The sequence below is a fragment of the Rhagoletis pomonella genome, unplaced genomic scaffold, assembly GCF_013731165.1.
Source record: "Rhagoletis pomonella isolate Grant_MI unplaced genomic scaffold, Rhpom_1.0 Rhpom_scaffold_00001, whole genome shotgun sequence".
NCBI lineage: Eukaryota > Metazoa > Arthropoda > Insecta > Diptera > Tephritidae > Rhagoletis > Rhagoletis pomonella.
Genome location: NW_023458555.1, coordinates 30,028,060 through 30,055,368, shown reverse-complemented (window position 1 = coordinate 30,055,368; position 27,309 = coordinate 30,028,060). Strand labels below are relative to the sequence as shown.

The window sequence follows — 27,309 nt, the reverse complement described above, 5'->3', positions numbered from 1 at the left end:
AAAATCAGAAATTGGAAGCGAAGGTGAGTTGAGAAAGCTATAAATGTGTTTTTTTTTTAATGCAAGTACAATACACTCAGAATAAAGGTAGCTAAAAATATTTTTCTCAACACTTGATTTGTTAACTACAATAACCGGATAATTTAACTATAACCAAGTTATTTGTTGACATAAATAGTATATTTAGCTGACTTTTTTCTGGGTGTAGCCCGTTTAAAATGGGTGTCCGCCTATTTTAATGAATAATTTGGTCAGAAATGAAACTTTTCAGTTGATTTAGCCCTAGTTTAGTTGCGAAGCATATGGTTTCTTCATAGTTACATGATTTGGTTATAGTTGCCAAATCTTGTAATCTATGGGCTGGTTTCTTCAACACAACTTACCTTAGTTTAGCCTCTTTTTGGACTTAAGTCAAAAGTTAGCCTACATTTTACACAGCTTATTCCTGACTAAGTCAATAAAATTGGCTTAACTAAGTTAAGTCGAGTTGGAGAAACCAGCCCTATATGTTTGTATATAGCTGACTCCTTTTCTCAGTGTAACGAATTAAAAATCAACATGGCGAATTAAAACGGAAATGGTGGGCGGGGACAGAATTGCTTGGTTTATAATTGATATTGGACAAAAAAAACGTTTCAAGCAGTGGTTCTTCTTTTTTTTTTAAGATGGATGGGATGGCAGAAGATAGAGAGGCGTTTAATACTCGAATACACTAATTTTGTGAAAGTATAAAAAACTTACTTCGTCAATGGACAATTAGTAAAAGCTAAATGTACGGATGAACAAAGTTTAGTTCCTTTTTTATTGAAAATAGTAGTTGAATATTTATGCGAGCCTTATATTATGCACTCAATTCTCTTTAATATGTTATGAGAGTATATATTTTAAAAGCTTTTATTAGCAGAGGTTACGAGCGTTCTAAATTTCTTTTTTATCTGATAAATTTGTTCCTGCTGGTTTAATATCTTCTTACTAGTTTTCCATCCTTTAGAAGTCCACAGATTGAGCTCTCCAACGCCTCATATTTACTTTGTTGAAAACTGACTACTGTTTTTGGTCAGTTTGGTATGTTTTTTTTCTACCTTTAAGCTTTGAAATTCCAATTTTTAGAGTAAAAGAGCCGTACAGCTGCAAGAGTATGTAGCTAACTACAAAAATAATATTTCCACAGGAAAAGACGTATTCTTCTGCACAGAAAGTAATTAGTATTTAAATGTTTTTGATGTACCATTACATGATGCACAGAAGATGTGAAGTTATACCAACTAATTTATTGCGTGATTTAATAAATTTTCCGTTTGGGTTTAGCTAGTTTTGTAACTCACTTCCAGCTTTGTTCCAGTTCCGTCTAGAGTTACACTAGGCATTAAATGACACAAATTTTAATGACAAAGTTGGGCAATAAGAAAATACCTGTGCCGTGAAGTTAAGAAAAATTGTCATTAAATTCGTTTTCACATGACAATTTTCGTAATTTCAATGCCTAGCGGGAGTTCGGCGGAAATGCACTTGTTGCGTTAAAAATGCTTCTGGCCCAAATCATAATTTTTATAATAGTAGTTCATGTTATTTACGCAAAAATGCAATAAAAACAGATTCGAGGAAAAATGGAGTTAACTACTTTTGCAAATAATCAGATGGTGACATTGAAAATATTGACGTGGTCAATACTAGCTTGAATCATTTACTTTATATATATCTTTAATTAAAGTGTTTGGTATTATAGTCCCTTCTCCTCCATTTCCAGCTGCGAGTGTGTAAATTAGGAAGAAAAATTACAGAATTTCTGCTACGATTTTCAGTTCATTTAAGTGGAATTGCGTTCTTACAAGTATTTGGTAAAAATTCGTTTTTTTTTTTTTAAATATTAAAAAATTGCAAATGCATAAATTCGTAAATAATGCCGGCAATTAATTAATTACGCTACATTTTTATCGCTACATGTCTTCTGATAAATGTGAAGATTCTTGTGTTAACGAAACAAAAAAATATATATATCAAAAAATAATACTGTTTTGTTTACAGCTAATGGAGAATTTTTTAAAATTTTTATTTTCTCTGAGTTTTTGCAACTAATTTTTGCATTTTAGATTTTGTTCATCTGGGTGAATGTTTGTTTATTGCACATTTCTGACACATTCCTAACTGACAGTGATATTGTGCAAATAATAATGTACATCGATACATACATACAAATGAATATACATACGTACATAAATACGTTAGGATGATTTACAAAGAAAAATTTCGGTTTTTCAAAGCGGCTCATAAAACTCAAGAGACGCTTAGAGATGGCAAAAAAAAAATGAAATAATCGATTAATTAAGCATATGTGTGATTAATCACAAGCCAAAAAAATAATTGCAATTATTGAGAAATAATCGATTTTTTAAAGACATTTTTTTACAGTGAGTATTCACAAAAACACATTTCCATGCAAAATTTCTAATTCTCTTGTTAATTAGCCTTAAATAAAATAAGACCAGTATTTTGAGCGACATAATTACACGGTGTCACAAAGTAATAAAAAAATTGCGCGAACTTTTTAAGTGACCTGGTACGGGTCGCAGAGCTGGCCGATTAATTCACGAAGTGTTTTCAAAATTTTTCTAACAAATTCTCAAATTCTCTACTTATTCTTAAAAAAAACATTTCCGCATTACTTCCGGCATTAAAGAATTTTAATTTTAATTTTAAATTTTTTTATGACTTTAGAAAGAGTATTTGTACTATTTAAAGAAATAATGAATTTTGTCAGCACATTGTTAATATGTGGAACATTTTTGGAAAAAATCGGAAATTTAGACCAATTTTTATTATTTTTTTGCGCTTCTACCACATTTTTTGCCAAAATATTTGATTCCGAAGAAAACAAGGTACAACTCATTAAAATCAATAAAAAAAGTTATGAGTGAAGTCTTTTATAGAAACAAATTAAAATTTTCCATACGAATTATTGAAACCTCAAAGTGCATCCTATTCAACTGATTCAAATTTTCAGTGAAAGTATATGGAAGTAATTTTGGAAGAAATTTTTAGAAAATTCATATATTCCAAAATTTTCTATTGATTTTCATAGATGATACCTAGTTTTACTCGGAATTAAACATTTCTTTTTGAGGTAATGACTAAAAGGTACTAATTTCTTTTGAAAGTTTGGCATAAAGTGTTGTAGAAGTGGAAAAAATAATGAAACTTGGTGTTAACTTCAGATATATTCCAAACAACTTTGTACATATTTAAAATATATTCAGAAAACTTATTATATCTTTAAATAGTACAAATATTCTTCTTTCTAAAGCCATATAAAATCTTTAAACGATTTGTGAGGGGACAAAGATCAATTGATGGATTTTAGACAATTACAGAATTCCTATTTCTTGAAAATATTTTTACGATTATTTTACAATTAATCGATTAATAATCGATTAATGAAACACAAAACTACGATACAATTACATCGTAAATTGGACCCAAATAATCGATTAGATTTAGTTAGAAAATTTTCCCAAATTTTGTTGTAGGTTAAAATAACTTGATCTGTTGCAAGTGGCTCTTAAGAGGAAGATATATTTTTTTTTTGATGTTGCGTGAGGCAGTCTAATGTGCATACTTGTAGAATGCAAGAAAAAAAATTACATAATACAATTTGTTCGTTCGTCATTGTAAATTCTTGTTTGGCTCTTTACTTTAGCCTAAATTGTTCACACTTTGCTATGGCGGCTAATCAAAATGAATAAAATACGAGTTTAAAAATTAGCAAAAAAAAAATTAAATTGATTCTCGTATGAAAAACAAGCGAAGCGAATCCATATCCATTCCCGCCACGCTGCTCATTTTTAAACCGCATTTTCATTTACACGCATTTATTTTTTGTGTGAATATTTTCTTGCATTATGTTTTTGTTTTAATTTTTTATTATGTGTAAATAGAATGTGCGAAACGGAAAATCTCACTTTGTAAAATTTGTCTGAATTTTTCTTGGCAACCACAATATATTTAAATTTTTAATAAACATTTTTTTCCGTTTCATCAAAATTTTTGAATTTCTGGTTTACACTTGATTTGTTTAAATTCCTTTCTAAAAAAAATTGATTTTGCACGCGCATTTTTACACGTTTTACACGGTCGCGCAACATTTTAATTTCAAAGTCAGTTCGAATTTCGCACAATTTTCATGCAACGCTAAAATTGTGAAGTTTAGAAAACAAAATGTTTTTACAATTTACTCATACTTATTTACATACATACATACATACATATGTATGTACATATTTATGTTTTAATAAATCTCTTCGATAGCGCTTAAATATAAAGAATTTTTAAGATTTGCGTAGCGCTTGCGTTGCCACAACAAAAATTACTTTAGGCCAAATTTTTCTGCACATATTTTCTTGTCGTCATTTTTTTCGGCAAAACAAAGCAATGAATCAAATTTTTTAAACAGTAAATACTGAAACTTATGACACGCCTAATGTATTTGGAATTTCGCGTTTTTTTTATACATGGATACATAAATACGACATCTGTATATTTTAAGGTCCGTTGAACATAATGTGAGAGCAACCATGAACCAATTATGTCTAAAAGTAAAAGAAGTATATATCGGTTTTTGTGTGTACATATTTTAAACTCGAAAATGTCTTGCGTAATAAACGCTGTGAAAAATGTAGTCTTTCTAGAATTAACGATAGAAGAATAAGTTTGGTATCGCGTTTTATATTCGGGAATATCACTGAACTTGCAGCAGTCCGATATTTCTAGCTGTTTTATCACTTAATTGGAATAGCCACGTATGTACATACGAGGGGACGCTGAAAAGTCTGGCGCCTAAGGTATTAAAATAGCAGATAGATATTTATAAAAATTTTAATTTTTTATATAACCTCCCTCTACTTCAATGCACTTCCTACATTTATCATAACGAGCTTTTAACCCTATGACAAAATATATATTGTGGGGTGCTTGATTTCTTCAAATCCAGTCTTGACCAGGGCACGCCTTGCAACTCGCGCAGTGTGCACGGGCGCATTGCCCTGCAAAAACATGACTCCTTTGGCCTCTCCATTTCTCGCCACTTGACGCACTTTTGTCAACAGTTGTATTATTTTTTCGGGGAGATAGTCGATGAACGGAATACCTTCACAATACCAAAAAAATAAAAAAATACCAAAACCAAAAAAACAGTGGTAATGGCAGCCCTTGACCTGGGATCATCTTCCAGTGACTACCTGCCATGCTTGAATTCTCGGCTCCAACGTTTGATGGTGGCAAATGAAGGTCCAGACTCCCTAGATACAGCAGGCATCTCTTCAAATACACCTGTAGGCGTTTTGTTCTTCTTTGTGAGGAATTTATTGCATACTGGCATACAATGCGCGGATGACTCACAAGTGGTAATATTTGCGTAGGACAAAACATTAATGACACTTAACGGTACTAAGGACCGGGACTTTTCATCCTCCCCGCGTATTTACATTAAAATATTTAAGGTTTGGGTTGACCTCTTCCAATCGTCCTTGCGCACTATAGGTAATAATCTGCCTTACCAATGCTGTAATTTCTAGTATTCTTTAGGAGTATAGCACTTCCGCAAAAGTTCAGAGTCGAAGGAAAACTTTCACAAATTTCAGTTCCGTTAATAGCTGCAGTTCGAAATTGGGATGGGCACCGATAACAAAAACTTTTTTTTTTTAGTAATAACGGTTTTTTATTCAGGTTTTAAACCGTTACGAAAACTGGATTAAAAACCTGATCTTTTCGGTTTATCAAAAAAAAAAAAAACCGAATTATAGAAACACTGCAAAAAAAAACAACCAAAAATATCGATATCGAATTAAATTAGATTTTCACTTACACTTATTACTTAGTGCTGTGCAACGTAAAACAATTAAAACAATCTTTTTGCTTTATGTTATATAACAATTTCATTTCCAAAAATAAGAAATATAATAAAGCGTTGCATATATTTATACAAAAACAAACTTCATTCCACAAACAACAACTTTTTTAATTTATAGATAAATACATATGTATATAATTACATATATCGATGGTCCTCTGCAACAACGACATAAAAACTTACTACTGTTAAGTGGCTCTCGTCTCTAATCTTTGTCTAATCCTTGCCCAACCTTTACTAAAGTAAGTAGTAAGGATTGCTAAAGTAAGCAGTAAAGATTAGACATGGATTCAACAAGGATTAGAGAGTTGAGGCACTTAACAGAAGCAAGGGTATATCCAAGTTTCAAACTTAGTACAAAATTTCAATATTCACAATCAACTTCACAATCGATTATGCTCAGCTACCAGAACAGCAATGAAAATTGAGTAGTCAATTGGAAGCGTTTGGTACACCGAAAAATTGTATTCTTATCTCGAAGATTTACATAATAATTACCCAATGCTGGGGAATGTAAAAACCGAATTTTCGGTACAAAAAAAAAAACAACAAAACGATTAACTCCTAAATTAAAAAATACTGAAAAAGATCATTAACCAAATAAATAAAAAAAAAACGGTTTTTGGAAACACCGATCTTATTTGAACATCCCTAGTTCAAAAGCTGATGTTATCATCGCGTTAACAGGACCCAGCAAAACCAGCGTGGCCGAAACTCCAACACAAACGCAAATTTTTTGGTGTTACTAACACACCTGTAATAATTTTTGATTGGAGCGCCATCTATTGTTTTTTCGTGCGAGCTATCTTTCACATATGAGTAAGTAGTCACGCTAATCTTTTCAAATATGAGCAAGCAGGCAAACTATTTGGTTTGAAAAATCACACGTACACAAAACTTCTGGGAGCATTTTTGATTCACTATTAAGAATGTGATAGCAAAACGTGCCAAACTTAGCGGGCACGCGTGACGGTCACGTCACTAGGAAAGTGACCGTCACTGTTCTTGCTGGGGAGAAGTTCGGCTTTAGAAAGCCTAACCAAAAAACCCGGTGTTACCCTTTTCACCCGTATATGACTCTCTACATAACCTTAAATGAGTTGAGAACTCCGGTGGAACTAAGCCATGGAATAACAAGAAAATCTAATCACTGTCTTTTAAAAGAACTGAGGTAGTTGTCATAAGATCAGAATAGTGTTTCAACAAGCTGGGAAAATATTTAGAGAAACCGCTTTTTATAAGCACTTAAAATAGTATCTAAAAATTATAATAATATTTAGGCGCTTACACTTTTGCTAAGTATTTGGCCCAAGTTCTCCACCAATTCGTGATGTGCGCCTTGATGTTGTTACACAAATGGCGGCACGTACAGTTTTCCTCCGCCTCCTGCCGAGAGGAGGAAAACATTTTCAAATTTGAATGTTCCTCAGACCAGGGCTCGAACCTAAGACCTCCTGAGTGGTGGTGTTTTACCCTTTCACTTTCAAATAGTTATGTAAAGCCATATTTGGAATCGATTTTTGGAATAAATACTCTCTAAATACAATATATTTTTTTTTTACTTTAATTAAAAGTTTCACCAAAATAAATAGTATCCTTCTAAGTGCATATCTATAAAAATACCCGCCATTGCAGCGCTGCAGAAATGAAATAATTGAAATAAGTTAGGTGTTTGCTGCCGACAGGCAAACTAACGTCGATTTCCGCTGACGACAACAATTTCTGAATTACACAAAGAATTACACAAATTGACGAGAAAATCAGATGCACGAAAAAATCGAACGCAAATGTCGTGTAGCGTAAAGTAAATCACTCGATCGCCGAGATCACATGCAGACGCAAACGTTTGATGCTCTATCGGTCAGCATTAGAAAGGCCAACAACTAAAAATATATTAACACATCTTGGTGGACATGCCACAGTGGCAGCAGATATTTCACATACAATTCTATTAAAATATATATACATATAAAAAAGAATGGAAAATCTTTACATAGTTAAATTGGATAGCATGTGCGACGAGTGCTCGAATTAATCGAGCTTGCCCAGCCCAGCGGTGAGTCAAACCATAGACACACATAGGCACATAGACGTGAACGCTCCGCAAATACCAAACAATAAACAACTTGTTGGAAGAGCATCAATAAAAGTTTGGTATTTAAGAAAAAAAATAAAAATTTTGTAAAATAGAAATAGAAATAAATGTACTTTTATTGCGTGCGTGCGATTTAGCGTGCACTCTGCATATGTATTGGTATTAGGTAAAAAAAAAAAGTGATAGACGTGTCGTTCTAAAATAATCTACTGACAGAAGTGATCCCCAAGCGATCTGAGGCATAGAAAATTTCGCAGAAGTTAAGTGTTGATTGAACGCTGCCCCTTACTGACCCGCGGTCTGTCTTATAAGGACAATGAAGAAAGTTTCGATAAGAAATGTCCCTTTCTCAATCTGCTTTGCCCAACAGCGGTATGTATCGGAGGTTGAAATTAGATTTTTAATTGGTCGAGAATTGTATGCCAGCCTTTAAAAGACAGCAAATTTTGCCTATTTTTGAAGGGCCAAAAAATATGTACACTTTTGAAATGACCTAAAAATTATGACCGCCTTTTAAGTAACCAAAAATGTATGCCTAATTTAAAATGACCAAAAAATTATAGCCACTTTTTGAATTACCAAAAATATATGCCCTACTTTTCATATTACAAAAAATTATGTTCAGGTTTTAAATAGCAAAAAAAGTATGCCCAGGTTTTAAATAAACGAAAAATTAATTCCAGTTTTTAAATTATCAAAAGTCTATGCCAAGTTTTTATGTGACCAAAAAGTGTATCCACTTTCTAAATTACCAAAAGTGTATGCCGAACTTTTAAATGACCAAAAAATTGTGCCTAATTTTTAAATGGCCAAAAAAGTATGTCCAGTTTTCACATAACCAAAATATGTATATGTCACGTTTTTACATCACCAAAAAATATGTCCACTTTTTATGCTCAGTTTTTACAAGACCAAAAAAAGATGTCAACTTTTTATATGGCCAAAAGAAATACGCGCAGTTTCAGGTAATCAAAAAATTGTTTCCCACTTTTTAAATTACCAAAAAGGTGATGCCCAACATTAAATATCGACAAATTATGGCCACTTTTTAAATGTTCAAAAATATATGCCCAGTTTTTAAATTAAAAAAAATTGTATGCACTTTTTAAATTATCCAAAATGTATGCCAAGGGTTTATATGACCAATAAATATATCCACTTTTTAAATTACCAAATTATGGTAATTTTTTAAATGTCCAAAAGTATTTACATATATGCCCACTTTTTAAATGATGCGAAATTATGTTCAGCTTTCAAATGCCTAAAAAGCATGCACAGTTTTCAAATAAACAAAAAATTGTGTCCAGTTTTTAAATTATCGAAAATTTTATATTACAAAAAATATGTCAACTTTTTCAATCACCAAAAAATTATGCCTAATTTTTAAATGGCCAAATTATACGCCCAAAACTGATGTCCAGCTTCACATAACCGAATAACATGACTTAAAAACACATACGTATTGACATAGATATGTCCACTTTTTATATTCAGGTTTTACAAGACCAAAAAGTTATGTCTACTGCTTATATGACCAAAAAAGTATGTGCAGTTTCAAGTAATCAAAACTTTATTGCCACTTTTTGAATGAGAAAAAAAGTATACTAAATGACCAATGACCAGAAATTATTCCTAGTTTTTAAATGACAAAAAATTATGTCCAGTTTTAATATAATAAAATATTTTCATATCGCCAAAAATGTGTGCCCAGTTTTTAAATTACCATAAATTTATGCCGACTTTTAATTTTTTTTTTTTTTTTTTTTGTAATTTTTGAGAACCTTAAATTTATGTTCAACTTTAAAATGGCCAAAAAAATATGCCATATTTTTTAATGACCAAAAATGTTTACTTTGTTTTTAAATTTCCAAAAATCATGTTCAGTTTTTATGTGACCAAAAATGATGTCCAGTTTTAAGCGACGAAAAAATTATTGCTAGTGCTTTTGATGTATGCCCAGTTGTTAATAGACCAAAAACCTATGCACAGTTTCAAAACTAGCAAACATTTATGTCCAGTTTTTTAACTTTCAAGCATCTGTGCCATATCTTTCGTGTATTATCGCATGCACTTAATTAAACTACTTCCTGTTGATTTTAGCAATTTGCGTTGCGCAACTAAATAGTAGACTGTTTGCAAAGTCTTCACTTTTAGTATTTTCGATTTTTTTTTTTTTATTTTACGAGTAACTTAAAAATCGTCTAGTATGTGGCGCCTCAATTAGCACGGATATCACAAATTAATATAATTTCACTATTTATAAAAAAAAAACAAATAAAAAAGTATATGGCTTTTACTTTCGACAAGTTTACACTTTCATTACATTGATTACACAATTTCGTTTCGTCTTGCCTTTGACAATATTTTAGTATATTTTTGCCTCCTGTATGTTTTGACCATTAGGGCATGCATACATATGTATGTAAATATGTTCTCTTTGTAACTGCTTTGACAGCTAATAAGAAGCGTAAATATTCATAATACATAAAGAAAATATTGAATTTTCGTAAATGCATTTTATTGTATCCACGAAAAGATGTTGAAATTGTTGATCGCCATTATTATGGCCCAACCGAAATATGGCGCCTATTGCGTGCTTGTTCGCTCGCTCATAGTTGGATGGATTGATGGATGGCTACTCATAATGTGCAACTTGCCGCCATCAAAAATGTTTTATTGTGCAACAGATTGTATAACAAATAGAAATGTGTGACTATGCATTCTGATGTGGATGCATATGTATAAACCTCCGGGGTGTGCTGTTCATATGTGTGTACATTAGGGTGGCCAAAAAAAAAGGAACGCCGGAATTTTAATGATACCCCCCCCCCCCCTCTTGACTTGTTCTTTGTCGAAAAAAAAATATAATTTTGAAATCAAAAAATATTTGGACGTCGTTCAAAGCGCTCACAGTTTTTCATGTATTTTATATGAAAAAAAAACTTTCCGTAGAAATGGTCTAGAATTCTTGAAAATCAATATTTTTCAATCGGAAAACTCTGGTTCTCTTCAGGAGACTTTCAATAACAATACCCAATTGTTTATTTTACAATTTTTTAATACTAACGATTTTTTATTTATCACCCCATTGCATTTGCTGGCATTTTCTGGGGGTTTCGCCGGACCTATAAAATATAGTTACTATAAAAAATGGTTAAATAAATAATTGGGGTTATTATTGAAAACCTTCTAAAGAGAAACAGAGTTTTCCGATCGAAAAATATTGATTTTCAAGAATTCTATACCATTTGTACTAAAAGTTGTTTTTTCCCCATATAAAATACATGGAAAACTTTGAGCGCTTTGACCGGCCTCTAAATATACAATTTTGATTTCAAAATAAAAAAATAGCGGTATATTTTTTCGGTTCAAACCATGCACACATTTTTGGACCACCCTAATGTACACACATACCTATAAATGTATTCGGTACAATATTACACTTTATGTATTTTGATTTTTGAACCTAAAAATACTTCAGGCACGGCCGGCCGACATATCATATTGCTTTGAGTGTTTATTCAGAAAATCGCCAAACAGCTGTTTTCATTTTTCTCAGATTTTTGTATGATTTTTCTTGTTGTATGCACAATTGTATTTCATCGAGCAAAGTATTATGTACGCTATTTTCTTAATGAATGTTGTTGGACCTTGTGCTCCTATACAAGATTTTTCTTTATTAAAATTTTGCCGTTTTAGAGTAGTCCATTTTAAGCAATCTTTGTTTGTAAAGAATTTAAGTGCCTCAATGGATACTACATAAAAACTTCCTAGTAGACGATTTCATTTACGATTGCTTCAGGGAGTGACTGTGGGCACACCAATCCGTTAAATATGAAAACCCAGCAATAGACCTGATATCATCTCTATTAAGGCGACTTTTGTTCCTTCTTGTGAAAATAGTTCTTGCCTATCTGCCGTTCCCGCGTACTTACTGTGTTTTGAGTTTACCAACTCAGTTTCTGAGTATACTCACTCAGTAGTTATAAGTTTCCAAGAATACTAACTGGGTCCTCATAAATAGTGCCAGCTCTACGAGAGTCTATTGCGAACCTTCTCTGGCCAGTTTATAGGCGGCTTCGTTTTTTTTTAGCATGGATTCCGAAAGTCCGCATCTTTCAAACCATTCGGCCATTACATTCTAAGCTACAGTTTAAGCTGTCATTTTGTTTGGTTGAAATTATTGAATGCAAATACGGGGTGCGTAATTGACTTAGCATCTGGAAGCTCTAGTCGTCTTGAAAGCTTCAACCTTATCTCTCTTAACATGGATGACTTTTCCGCTCGCTTCTCCCCTAGTAACGAATGGAGGAAAGTAGAAGGCACCAATGAACTTCTACATATGTGGGTCAAAGCTTGACGAAATGATTGGTGGAGGGGGTCTTTTGCAACGGTCTCTCTATTAACCTCAAATTTAGGCTTCCAGATCACTGCAATGTTTTCTACGCTGAGGTAGTTGGCACTAAGGCTGACGTCGGCCTACGTCGGTTAGGTTGCACCGGTTGTCCCAGGCGAAGGGCGCAATTGGGGTTCAAGTTGGTTTGCAGCCCTCCTTTGTACTCAGAGCTCGCTGAGCTAATATGAGGCCCAACTGTTCAAGAGTGAACCCCAGTAGGCCGGAGGTGTCTCCAGCTGCTTCCTATACGGTAATAACGTTTCAAGGATGCCTTTCCACTCCAGAAAAAGTCAGCTCTCTCTTTTTCTCAGTGCAGTAAGTAAATGTTTCATCTCTTTTTTCGTTGCGTCCGATTATTTTCTAGTCAGACTTATGTATATGATTACCAGGCCATAGTAATGTCGCAGCAAACTGCGCTGCGGATGAGTTAGCCATGAAAGGTAGTCGATCTCAGTGAACGAAGGAAAATGGGGCTACCTTAAGCTACTTTCAGGTTCCTCTTTGATAAGTCGGCCTTGTATCAGCTCGGCGAGCACTGGGAGAAAGTAGGGAATTGAGCCATTTCAAGTTATTTCTGGTCTCACAAGGCCGAAACAATAGCCGGCGGGTATTCACGCGGATCCAGATACCCTGCAGCTGCTTTAAGGGCGATGGATTGGAGTCATCTCAGCACTTTCTCCTAAGCTGTCCAGCTTTTGCGAGACTACGGTCTAAACATCTTGGTTCACACTTTCTTGCTGGTCCTGATGAGCTGGCGTATGCCTATAATTATATTTTATCAAAATTTGTTAAGGTTTGTTGGAGGAATTTTTGGACCCGGATGCCAGATTTTTGGCGATTATTTTACATATCCTAATCGTTTGAGTTGCGGGTAGCAACTGAAGGCAAAGAAGCAAATGCCATGGAAGTATTCTACCTATTGGAGTTTAGGAACAACACAGCTTGTGTGAGCAAAGTCGAGCTTCTTTAGTTTTCTTACCATAGGATATTTAAACAACCCATGCTACGATAACAGCTTATGGTACGACTTTTGATAGGCTTCGCCTATTTTTTGGCTGTTCGTTAGGGAAAAAATAGTTCAGCAGCAACATTGGTTGTTCTTTGAAGTGTCGAAAGTGAACCCGCCGAATTATTAAAGAAATCAAAAAAGGCCACAGAAATTTCGCCCGAATTTCATTGATTACATTTCGGCAGTTTAGTCGAACATCGGTTACTCATTCAGCAGCGATTTGTGCGCCACTAAAATCGAGGACTACACTAAGAAAATAAACAAAATTTAAGAGTCGGAAAAACACAAAATAAAAAATTGTTTGCAGATCAAACACAAGTAATTCTCCACCCACAAGCTCTCACACTGTTGAAAGAAAAAAAGTTGTCGGAACGAAATACAAAATAAAATTTTTGTTAGACGCGCTTTGGCAACTATGTACATATGTATGTAAGTGGACTGTGCCTACTACATTCGGATAAGCAGCTACCACACATCAGGTCTGGTCAATCTCAGACGAATTGAAAAGAGCATTTGGGCAAAGTTTTGAAGATCAAAATTTATTATTAATTAAAACATGCAGACGTGCGTAAATGCATATGAATGTATGTATGTATGTATGTAAATATGTAGGTGTGTGAGAACAATTTTCTTTTTAAATTGGTGCTACTGGGACAAAAACAAACAAGCAAGCTGAGTGGCACATCTACCACCAAGGAAGTAAAGAGTGGAGTGTAGGCCTAGAAAAATTCATATACGTATATACATATGTATGTACATTAGACCGTATCTGCAAATAAAATTCGCCATATACACCTGAGTCTAAATAAAGTATTTTTTCAAGCCAACCTCTAATTTTTTTTTGCTGTCTTTTTACAGTTTTCGTCATACCCTCGGCATTTACAGTCGGATCATGAATGATTGTATTGAGAAGAATTTTTATTTATTTTTTTCAAAATTTATTGGCCTTAAGAACTCCGTTCTAGTACTTACCCACCTGATCTCTTATCACTCTGACGTACCACCCTAATGCCAGTAAATTGCAGCTGTCCAAAAATCATTAAGGTTCGACAAAAAAGAAGTTACGGGGATTTGTTTTTGTATGCTTGTAAGGAGGTACGGTGTAATGTACAGTAGGGTAGAGCGAAATAAAAAAAAATAAATTTTTCGATTTCGAAATTCGAGTAGTGCGGAAACGTGGCCACATTGAACCGTGTTAAACCGTTTTTCGATCGGATAATGTTTGCGTCCCAAGAGCCTCAAAGTTTCGAAAAATCTCTAAAATTAGGGTATTTTATACTTTTTAAATTTTTTTTCTACATAGACTTTGAGTATGCAGTTTTGTAACCCTTTAATTAATTTATTATAATAAAGTGCAAAGTTAAAGTCTTTAAAAATAGTATAAAGTAACCAGAATTTGAGATATTTTTTTAAACATTAGGGCTGTTGGAGCGACAGTAAATATTATCCGAAATTTCGAAATCGAAGATCAGGTTGTTTCGCTCCACCCTAATGTATACTAATCATACTATATAGATATGTAGTTATCTACATATAAATGTTCATTTGTCTTTAAACTAAACCAAAGCGCTCAGAATAGCAGCGAATTCGTTCGAAAATCAGGCAAATTGTGGCTGCAAGCGCTCGCCATTGTCGCCTCACCGACCCACCAACCCACCAACCCATCGACCGACCCACCAACCAACCAGACGATCAACGCAACGCAAATCGATCGCTAGAGAATACTTCACTAACGGCAAGCGTTGCTGCTCAGCCTGCGGCTCGTGCGTCTAATTATTTTGCTGCCGGCAAAGCAGCTAATTGCGTTGGATTTACGCTCATCAACCATTGGCGGAAATAGGCGATATAGAAAAGCGCAGCGTTCGAAAAATACGCTTATTTTCCTAGCCTTTTTTCAATATTTTTAATTTATTTTCGCTAAAATTTTGCGTACTTACCCTACTCGCCGCTAGCTGTGGTACATTTTCGGTTGGTTGTATAATTTCTTTGAATACTATTGCGTATGCCGCAGCAGTATATGTAAGTGACGATATGCACGTTCTGCCAACTGATGGCAAGCGAGAATTTTATCCGCTTGCCGGCTGCGGCTGCCAAGTAATCTTTTGAGCGTTTTGTGCTATTCCCAGCGTTTCGGAAAAGCGATCACCAACCTGCCAGCAATAGCCAGCGTCTATCCACATCATCCGGTCCGACTAGCCGCTAAAGTCAGTCAGAACCGAGCAGCAGTGGCACATCGATCGTGCAGTGAACCGCTGAGTGCCTGAAATTTGCACACAAAAATCGCTAGCCACTTTCCGAGAAGTTTGAAAATAAGCAACGGTCCGCGGCAGAGTACCCCGGATGGTACATTTGGCGGTTGAGTGTTGAAAGAGTACGCAAGCGGTCGTACGGCTGAAAAGTTACTCGGGCAGAAAGCAAAAATTCTGTGAACAGAAATTGGATATTTTTATAAATTAAAAAAAAGGAAACAAAAAAATAAAATGTAGAGATAATATTTTTTAACCCAATTTTGTAAGAGGCAAATATACATGTATAGTATTAATTGAGTTATCGAACAAGTGCTGCGAATTCAATAAATAGCAACTTACACATAACGTTTAAATTTCCTTTGAAAATGGTTTAAATTCGCAATTATTTTTTTTTCACAAGAAAAGAGAAAACATTTGTATTAAAAATTGAGGCATCTGCGCTTATGCGTAACGAAATCGTAAAGAATTCACTTAGTAAAATATATCTAAAGGAAATAAAAAAAAATAAGAAAAATAAAATAAAACTACATCAGCACTAAAAAAATTAAAAGTAAATAAATAATTATGTTAATAAAAAAGTTCAAAGTCAAGTGAAAAATAGAACAATCAAGTCTACATTGATCAAAATAAATCACAAATAAAATAAAAATTTAGTTTGTAGTATTAAATAAAAAAAAAAAATTTTAAATCCGAACCAAAAAAATAATGTTTTTTGTACAAAATAAGATCAATAGAATAACAAAAATTAAATAAATAAAAAAGTAAACAAAGGAAATAAATTAAAAAAATATAAGAAAATTAATACATATATTAAAAAAAAAGACAAAAAAATTTAAATAAGAAAATAGTAAAAGCCATAAAGAACAAACATGTAAATAGAGCCTAGTAAAATTTAGTTGAGGAAATTGTAAAAAAATACTATGACACAATTTTTGTGAAGTACCGAGTTTAATTCCGCTAAATAATATAGAAAAGAGAATAATAATAATAATTAATTAATTAATTCTAATACAAATATCACTCAATACCAATTAAATTTCGCTTTAATTCGAATTTAAATTCAGTTCAATTAGATTTCCATTCAATTAAATTTTATTTTGCTCAAATTCAATTTCAGTTAAACTCAATTCTATTTCGAATCAATTCAAATTCAACCCAATTCAGTTTCAATTTCCATTCAATTAAAATCCAATATAAACCTATTTTTGTACCGTTCCAAAAAAAAAAATCAAATTAAAATAAATAATTATTTAATTATAAGTTTAATTAAATTCAGTTTCGATTAGGAAATTAAATAAGTTGTTTGGGGACATCGACTGTATGTGTTTTGGTCGTTGCTTGATGACCTGTGGTTTCTTCCACCACAGTCGGGTCTACCTTACCGGGACGACCCATCTGGCCAAGGACTGACATCTTCTTTGCTGAAAGTAAAACCGAAAAATATGGATAACAAATTCTTTTAATAAAAAAATATATTGAAATTTGTGTAAAATAAAAAACCTTAACTAAAGAAACACAAAATTTTAAACAAAAATATATGAAATATAATATTAATATATATAAATTTAATAAATATAATAAATTAAATAAAAACAAAATTAAAAATAAAAGCAAAAAAACAATAAATAAATAAAAATATAATTACTTAAAATAAAGTACCTATGGACCAAAAAATAAATTATAAAACAAAAGAAAATTAAATAAAAATTAATACAAAATACATTAAAATAATTTTAAATTAAAATAAAAACAAAAAATTAAACCAAAAATAAAATAAATAAAAAGGCAAAAATAAACTTATTTAACCCAAAATTAAAATATTATAGATAAACTGAAAAATTGCATTAAAAAAGAAAATTAATAAATTTTATAAAATGCATTATTTGAAACAAAAGATTGAAATGAAAAATAAATTAAAAGAACAAAATTTTTAAATATTTCAAGATCTAAACTAAAAATCCCTTAAAAAACTAAAAACAATAAAATTAAATTGATAGAAAATTAACAAAAACAAAATGAAATAAAAATAAAATACCTTGAAATAATTAAAGAAATAATGCAAAAATAAAATAAATAAAAGAAAAAAATATTATCAAAATGAAATAACAAATAATACATAAAAAGAAAAAAAATAATAAAAATTAAAAAATAAAATGAAATATAATGAACGATAAATAAAAACTATAAAATTAAAAAAAGGAACGAGTCAAAAGAATTAAGTAAAATAAAAAATGGGTTAAAAAATATAATAAAAATATAGCTAAAAAAAAATTAAAACGAAACAATTATTTTATGTTAATATTTTGATATTTAAATACATAAAAAAACTTTTTTGTCGGAACTATATACACAAAAGAATACTCGCAGAAAACAGCATTGTACCATTAAAAAGTGAAATCGATAAAATTGAATCAAAAAGAAAATAAAGTTACCTAAACCAAAACAAAAAAATTCAATCCAAAATTAAGTTAAATGAAAACAAAACAAAATAAAATGAAAAAAAAAAAACAAACTCAAATGAAAAAGAAAATAAAGTTAAAAAATAATTTGAAGTATAAAAATTACACTAAAGCATTAATATTTATACATAAATCATAAAATTTTCTTTAAAAGCAGTAAAAATGTATTCGGTGGTTAAAATAGTTCATAGCGGATACTTCGGAAATTCAACAAAATAAATAAGTTTTTCAGTTGTTCGTTGACAAGTTTAACGCGAAATTAAAAAAAAAATATGTATGTACATATATTTTATTCGGATTTTCTCTGAAAACTCTTTTAAACAAAACATATCAAACTCAACTTACAAGCCATAAAATTAATTAAATTAGCCGAATTAAATATAAAAAATTATATTTGATTATGATGTGAATTATCTAAATTTTTAATTGAAAATTTATAAATTTTCTGAATTTAAATGTTACGCTGACAGCAGAATGTAAAAAAGAAAAGTCATAAAAATAACACAGACAAAAATTAAAAAAAAAAATAGATTTACACCGAACCCTCGCCAAACAAAAGCGAAATCAACGAAATTGAATACCTACAAAAACGAACCAAATACGACAGCTAACCATAGCGACACTAAAATATTGCATTTTCGTTACAAAAAAAAAAAATTATAAAATTCCCTTTCAACAATTTTGGCAACTGAAAAATTGGCAGCATATTCACTCATCATCAACACCAAGGTCCTCCTCATTCAGTGTGTGCGAAGAAAAAAGAAAACATCAGCAACAAAAACGATAAACGAAACTAAAAGTCCATCTCCCGCATGCCTTGAGTGAACGCCCTTAACCCTTTGTTACACTAAAAAATTTTTATAATTTACAACTGCACATATAATGCCTTTCTTGCGGCATTAACGCGCCAGCCATTGCATGCCACACATTACAACTAATAAGCAAACAAATACAAGATTGACGCCAAGCAATATGGCGCCATTACAGCCCGCACTTGTGCTGACCCCCGCTGACCGTCGCACAGACGACGACGCCAACGAAAGTGCCAACGCAGCGGTCAGCGGTGGCAACTCCTCCGCTGCATCTACAATTTCATCGTCAGCAGGGCCACAAACAAACTGTGCGCAGAAGCCACAGCTAATGTCGCATAATACGAAATCCAAAATACCAACAATTGATAAGGATACAAATGGTAACGCAAAGCTTGACGAGCTCAAACGAAACTCTGAAACTTCAAGCGTAACGAGTAAATTACAGTACCGCCGGCTATCCACCGCTAAGTTAGAGGGAGACAACAAGTCAAGCGAGGCAAACAAATCTACAAAGACTACCACCGCAACAAAACTGGTTAAGAGCAGCAGCAAGATCACTGGAGTCACCACCAAGCGTGATTCTGCTTTGTCATTGAAGAAGTCAACGAAAGCTCTGTCCGACTTAGAAACACCTTCACAGAATACTGCCGCTGAGGAGCTGAAAAGTACACATAACTCACCGCACACCACTCAAACAATAAATCAAACCCACTCCACCTCAACTACCACAAACACAATTCAATTAAACGGCAACACTGGCACTCATACAACTACCACTATCTCTTCCGCACAATCAGTGTCTCAGGCCCAAAACTCCCAAGCGCCAGTAAATGTTGTGACCAAACAAACCGCCACATCTACTCACACACAAAATGTCATCAATGAAAAGTCCTCAAATAGTTCTAAATTTCTAGAGCGTGTCCTTGAAGCTATGCGTAGCTCGAAGCCACAGAGCACAACCGATCTCCAGAAACCCAGCACCTTTGTATTGTCGTCTAAATCAACCACCGTAAATTCATACACAAGCGCCGCTAACGGACCACTCTCACCGCCGGCGACCACGAATGGCGGTGATTACCCCAATCCGTTGAGTAACGGCGGTGGTAGCACCTCCTCATTGTCTTCCAATGCCTCCGTTAGCACCAATGCTTCCTCACGTCCTCCCGTACCACCCCAATCACAACAACGCGCACGCAAACCTGTGGATTTATTGTCAAAGCCACGCGAGCGTAACGCTAGCAGCAGCGCTTCTGCTTCCAACGCCACCACCACCTCCACGCGTAGCTTGCGTCGCTCGCAACAAAACTTTGACTCCGAAGATGGACTGCTTATGTCTGATGCTAAACATCAGTCCTCTTACCAACACCACTATACCAAATCCTCCACCTACAATACCGCGAATGGCATCCGAACCCATTCAACCAAGTCTTACCTCAGTAATGGCTATGGCAGTAACGGCGTTTCATCGACTGTTTCGTCGGCGTCGTCCTTATCTTCACGGATTAGCGGTAATTCAAACACTGCGTCGACTAAAGCCAACGAAACAGCCGTTGAGGTCTCACTGAAACTTCCTCTCCCCAAATCAGATTTCCTATCAACTACCGGCTCAAGTGGAAATGCTATACGCAGTAGCGCCTCGGAACGGTTGCGTTCGCTGTCGCAACGTTCACCTAGTCCGGCGTTGTCAACATCATCGCGTTGCTCGTCGTTCAGCACATCGAACACCAATACCAACAGCACCATAACTTCGCGTTCGACGCCTTCGCGTCTGACCACACCACCACGTCGCGTCTTTCCACAAACCTATACACGCGGTGATCCGCTAGATGTCTATCAAATGCAAAGTCTCGAGCAGTCGCCTGTGGTGTTTGATGCTAATCTTTCCTTCGTGTTGGGTTGCAAGAAGCAGCCGGTGCATCAATCGCTTCGACCATCGCCCTCCTATGAGGATCCACGCACCACCTCAGCCTATCTATCGGAGAAGATACAGAATTTCTTGCGTCGCACAGATCATGTGCAAGAAGAATGGAGTGCTTTGGGCAAGCATTCGCGTCGCATGGGCTCGGCGGGTCCAACAGGCAGCATTGCCGGCAGCTTGGACAGTGGACGCACTACGCCGACCAATTCGGTGTACGATGATGATACGATTAGCCTGATTGAGCGGCAACGTGAACGCAATAGCATGGAACGTTGCTCATCGGTTGGGCGTTCGCGTTCATCGCAAAATATACTTACGAAAGCATTTCAATTGGCCAAAACACTGCCACATACGCCGACTTCGCGTTCGAATTCGATGGCGCGCGAGTTGTCCGTAACCGATGATGATCGCACCATACAGGAGGAAGATGATAACGGCATGGATGAGGTAGGAAGACAGGTGATAGGGGGTATACATTTTGAGTGGAAACGAAAGGGGATTTGATTGAAATACTATTTAAGTTAAGTTAAAAGTGCATAGAAATTAAAGATGTTTTAGAATAATAACCTAAAAGGTATTCAGTGGCTATCGGGCTTACGGTGTGCTCATTGGACTGGGTTCCATGTCATATATTGAACTTCGGTTTAATGGGCATTGAATCTAGGCCCGCAGTTTATTTCTATTCGTATTTCTCTGTGTTTTCAAAATACAAAAAATTCTTTGAATTGGTTGCAAGCAGAAGTGGATAAGGTTGGGGTAGCTTAACCTCAGTGGTCACAAAATTGCGTTTGATCTCTCACGGTACGATTTGAATGTAGATACTTAGTCTTATAGTAGACATCCGCATCTTGACGAATCTAAGGAGAGCTTGAAGTCCTACACTTGAGGCATCCTCCAGTTTTTCGATCTTGGTGGCCCTCGGGTATTTCAGTTGAGTTCTTGGTAACCCCAGACATAGGCTTAGGAGATGTTCTAATGTTTCCTTGGCTTCTAGCCCCCATGCATTTTCTATATTGGCCGTTGGTAGTGATTTGAATCTTGAATGCGTGTGGCGCGAGTAGGCAGTGGCCTTGAGCTATGTATATACGAAGGAAGATTCACCTCAAAATGCGGCAAAATGCGGAGCGCTTCTGTATAAACGCTTTCAGGAAGGGCTTCATCATTCGAAGGCGCTCAAGAAGCTGTAATTCCAAAGCAACGGAAATAAATACGGGAAATAGTCCAGGTATTTAGCCGAGTCGCTGCGTGCCTGGAGGCAAGTTTTTTTTTCTGACTGAGAAGGTTTTAAAACACTGGCCATTCTATACAAAAAAAAGGAGTAAAGAATCGAGCTTGGAAGGCCTATCATCTCTTGAAAAGATTCGAAATAGGATAAAATATCCTTTTTTTCTAATTTTTCCGACTGGCATCTTACAACATACTTCGCCTTAGTGTGTCATAAAAAGAGACACTGCGACCTGAAAGGTATTTTGTTCCTCTAAATGATGGAGGCGGTTACTCTGTATGCTCAAAATACCCGCAGCTTCCCTAATGAATTTGAATGAAATAATTGACCATTGCAGTTTTGAAGTAAGTTTATCTTTGTCTAGCCAAGGCTGGACAGTTTCATATACATAATGTGTTCAGACGTTGCCTCGTCCTCAAGGCAGAGCCGGCATATCGACTCTCCGATAACCTCTTCGGTGCATATGAAAGCGTAGTTGGTTGTGGCCTGTAAGGTACTCGGAGAGTAGCTTGTTGTCATTTCTGTTTAATTGAATCACACCCGATCTATTGAGGGGTAGCCAAAGATCCTTGCCTAGAATTGCTTAAACTTTAGCCTGGAAAACCGTGTGCCATCTGCTCTCGCATCTATCCTCGAATCGTCCGTGTACAAATGAACGTATCTGGGATCAAGGACTGGAAGTCAGTTTGTTCAATCTCAAAGACAAGGCAAAAATACATACATATATGTATTAAATTAAAAGTTCTGTATATTTTCCAAATTTTTCTACCGTCCAAAAAAAAAAAATCATTTCATTGCCAAAGGCATAATTATGTTAGAGATTCCACAGTTTCTTTTGTAATAAAGTTAAACAACGATATAAATATCATCTTGTCTTTTATACGTATTTGTCGGTCTAGGTCGCTGAAAGGCCTTTATATTGTATTTTAAATGTATTTCAAAAAATTAGTGCATATCTAAATTTTTCGTCCTCATGTCCGCGTGTTATTCCTCATACATAAATATGCGTAAGCAGAGTATCATTGTGGGCGTTCTTTTAAAGCTATTAGCTGTCTTTTTTTTGTAGTATAGAAACAATCATCAAATGACAAGTACATCTATTATTAATATGCATTAGGGTGGTCCTAAAAGGTTAAGCTATCACCCCCTAGAATTTCTCAAAATGAAATAAAAAATACCGTTTAAAAAAAATATATATTTAGAACGGCCTTAAAGCCCATTAATTTTTCCAGGTATTTTATATGAGGAGAAACACCTTGGTATAGAATTCCTGAAAATTAGGGATATGCCGAGTATCCGGAATCCGGCTTACCCGGCCGTTTTTCTGTTATCCGACTATCTGGCCGGATACTAGCTAAAATCCGGCCGGATTTCGATTATAGAAGATTCTATTTAAAAATCTAGTTTACAAATTTTGTATATTTTTTTTTTTTTGATTGTTTAGGATCCATTTTAATGTTAGATACCATTAGCAATTAAAGTAAACAGTTTTAATATTTTTAATTATGAAAGAAGCATTTCCGAATTATCGGGCAAAAATCTATTTCTATTTTCAACATAAATGCTACCCGATACACAAAACTCACTTTCTGAGTTCACTGAGGAAGGTGGTCCGAAGAGATACTTCATTGCCAGTATAAAAACATTTCGAAATTCTTGGCGATTATGCTTCCACCAAATTAAAGGATCTTCTCGTCTAAATTTAATAATTTTTGGCTTATCATGGAAATTGCTAAAAATCCTAAAATATATATGTCACCAATAAAAAAAAATCTCGACGTGCTAGAGAAAATATATTTAAATTTAACACACCAAGAAATTCAAAAAAAAAAATAAAAATTTTATTTCGCAGGCCTGTGTAATCTGTAAATCAGCGTCGTAGACGGAAAAGTCATATTTTTAATACAAAATTATGTTATAACTTCGATTTCAGAGAAGAAATTTTGTATTCTTAATTGCGTATTGTAACAATATCGCGAAATTTATAAAGGGCAGCAGTCTACCGAATATCCGATCGGATATCCGAATCCGGCTCTGATTTTTTACGTGATATCCGGAATCCGGTTATCCGGTAAAATCTCTATTCGTCACATCCCAACTGAAAATCAATATTTTCCAATAATACTACCCAATTCTCTATTTTACCATTATTTAATAGTACCGATTTCGTATGGATCTCGCCCATTAAATATTTTTTGGAATTTTTGGGGGACCTATAAAAAATTGTTAATGTTAAAATTTAACATTTTAATTTTACATAAACGATTGGTTAAATGGAAAACTTCATGGGCATGGTCTAAATATAGTTTTTCTTTTAAAACATAAAAATACTGGTATTCCTTTTTTTTGGACCACCCTAATATGCATGCACACTTATAACAATAAATTTGGCAATCTTTGGCAACGCTGGCCAATTTTATTGCTGATGCTAAAAATACATAAACTGAAAAAAAAAATAAAAGGAAAAATTGGAAACATGCCATACTAATCACAGATTTTCCAAAATGTTTATTTAATATTAAGAACAAAAATATGTGGAGAAAAAAACTAGTGGTGTAAATTTGCTCACACTCTTCATATGCAAAGGGGAATCCATGGCATTGTGTCAATTTTGTGTCACTTTAATTTTCATGCCCAGCGCACTATTAAAACAAGGCTGGTAGAATCGATGCACGTACACTGCCGACAAAAAGTATTGGCAGAGCGAATTTTTCACAATATATGTACCAATTTCTATTATATTTTTCCGCCAATTTTTTATCAAAATATGGTTCATTCTACAACAAAAATCATAAGAATATAATTCCTAAGCTTTGTGAAAAACTGCGAAAATTCAGCAAATTTTCATGCAATTTTTCAACTTTTTAATCAGTTTTTTTAGAATTTTTTCGAGTATGCAGATTTGTAGCCCAATCAATTTTATTATAATAAGGTATACGGTTATAGTAGCTAGGAATTACCGTTGATTTATGGCAATTTTTTTCGCGCTGTCTCTCCCATACACACAAATTTTTTCGAAAATACTTTATATAGAAAAAATGCAAAACACCCTCAACAAAAAAAAAAACTCAAAAATCAATGCGATTTTTTACTAACTCCGAACTTGTATTTTTGACTAGAATTTAATGGGCTACAAAACTGTATACTAAAGAAAATTCCAAAAAGTCTGATTGAAAAGTTGAAAATTTGCATGAAAATTTACTGAATTTTCGCGAGTTTTGCACAAAGTTTAGAAATTATATTTTATTTTATTTTATGTTTTTTGTTGTAGAATGAACTATATTTTTTTTTAATTAGCGGTAAAATATTAGAAATTGGTACATATATTGTGAAAAATTCGCTGTGCCAATACTTTTTGCCGGCAGTGTATATGTACGTTTTGCAATAACATGGCTTAGGAATAATTTTCTCACTGGTGTTGTAGCTAGTTTTGGGATTACAACATTGCGGGTATTGTTTCAGATCGGATAAAATACTACAGTAACTCTTAATATATATATTACTTTAAAAAATACGCAAATAGTATAGCGATTTTGACCATATACCTACGAAATTATGCATCATCATAAGTTCCGGAGGTATGCCCATATTTTTTTTTGTATTGAGACAGTTGAATTTTAAATTCTCCACAACTTTCTTCCCAATCGACCTTTTTGCAAGCTTGAACCATTAATGTATGTCCCGCTTTCCTAGTATCCGTGTTCTCATAAATGAATAATGACTCCTAAATTACGGTAATACATATGGGCTATTAATATTCTCGTTGATCACTTCGATGAACCATCATTTGGCAACTAGGCATCCTTAGCGGCTTCATAGGTCAGGCTATTGAACTCCAAAGTAATATCAACTGGATGAAGGATGTTTTAGAAACGACCCTGAGGAATTTATCAATGATTGTTTAAATTTCAGCAAATGATGCACTGGGTGTACTTATAAGTATTTTTGATTTCCCTTTTTTTAATTTAATAGTTTTTGACATTGACAGTCGCGTCAACAAAGTTGCGTCAAAGTAAAGATGTGTCCATGACAAATAGCGCTGTGATGCGCTAAGATTTTAGTATACGAGGAAAAATACGTATGAACATTTCGTTCTATTTTTATGAATCTATCTACATATATATGTATTTATGTAAGTAAGTATGCATGAAAATCAATGGACACTTAACTTTGGAATTCACAAAAATATGTCACTAGATTTTGCCAAAAAAAATAAAATGAATCTGTGAATCAGTTTGTGTAGGAGTATATTTCTGGTGGTTATGAGCAATATTTTCTAATGGGCAGGTGTTGAAAATTTCCACAACAACATACATACATACATATGTAGGATGCCCACGCAACTTGTAATTTAAAATACAATTAAAATCTGATTATTAGCTGCGAAGCTATTTTAAATTTTAATGCGTTTATTTTTAGAAATTTTTAATTTACCGTCATAAAGTATTTGAAAAGAAAAATATTTAAATTTCTTTTTCCACTCCAACTTCATTTCCAGTTATCCGAAATGACGGTGGACCTCGCCGAGGAGCGCTCTACCGCTAATATTGCCACCGAGCGGCTCGAAGCCGAAACAGCCGAACGTTTGAAACTCGAAAAAGAACTCAATGAACAACAAAACAAAGTGAAAAATCTGCAAGAGACCAGCGAGAAGCTGGAAATGGAACTGATTTGTGCCAAATCCGATTTGAATGGCATATCCGAAGATGAGGATCCAGAGAATGATGAAAGTGGTGGCGGCGGCGTTTATAAATTGAAATATGAGCGCGTGGCGCGTGAGCTGGAGTTCACCAAGCGACGCTTACAAACCCAACACGAACACGATCTGGAACAACTAGTCGGACTGAAGAAACAGTTGGAGAAGAAGGTAAGCAAATAGGCGAATTGTGTGAAAGAATGTACTTTTGAATTTTTCTAATATTTTTCGCCTTTTCGATGTCAATTAGCTCTCCGATGCCTATGAGGAGGTCGAGGAGCAACGCCAGGTTGTCGGTCAATGGAAGCGCAAAGCGCAAAAAATGACCAATGAAATGAATGATTTGCGTATGTTGCTCGAAGAGCAAAATGGTCGCAATAATTTGTTGGAGAAGAAACAGCGCAAATTTGATGCTGAATGTCAATCGTTGCAGGTTAGTTGTTGGGGTGGAGTATTCACTAATATGTAATAAATTTTAAAACTTGCCTCCAATTTTTTTTTGTATAGGATGCAGCTCGTCTAGAACGTCAAACGAAGGATAGGCTATC

The 27,309-nt window shown here is 34.1% G+C and overlaps 1 protein-coding gene across 1 annotated transcript in view; it reads left to right on the top strand.

Moving 5' to 3' along the window:
* The window catches only part of LOC118742285 (unconventional myosin-XVIIIa), a gene marked incomplete in the record, with an annotated part of 149,081 nt that overhangs the window by 65,634 nt on the left and 56,138 nt on the right, over positions 1–27,309 (top strand). Inside the window, 2 exon segments of the mRNA XM_036474245.1 lie at positions 26,564–26,932; positions 27,012–27,194. Coding sequence (XP_036330138.1) covers positions 26,564–26,932; positions 27,012–27,194 — 552 coding nt within the window.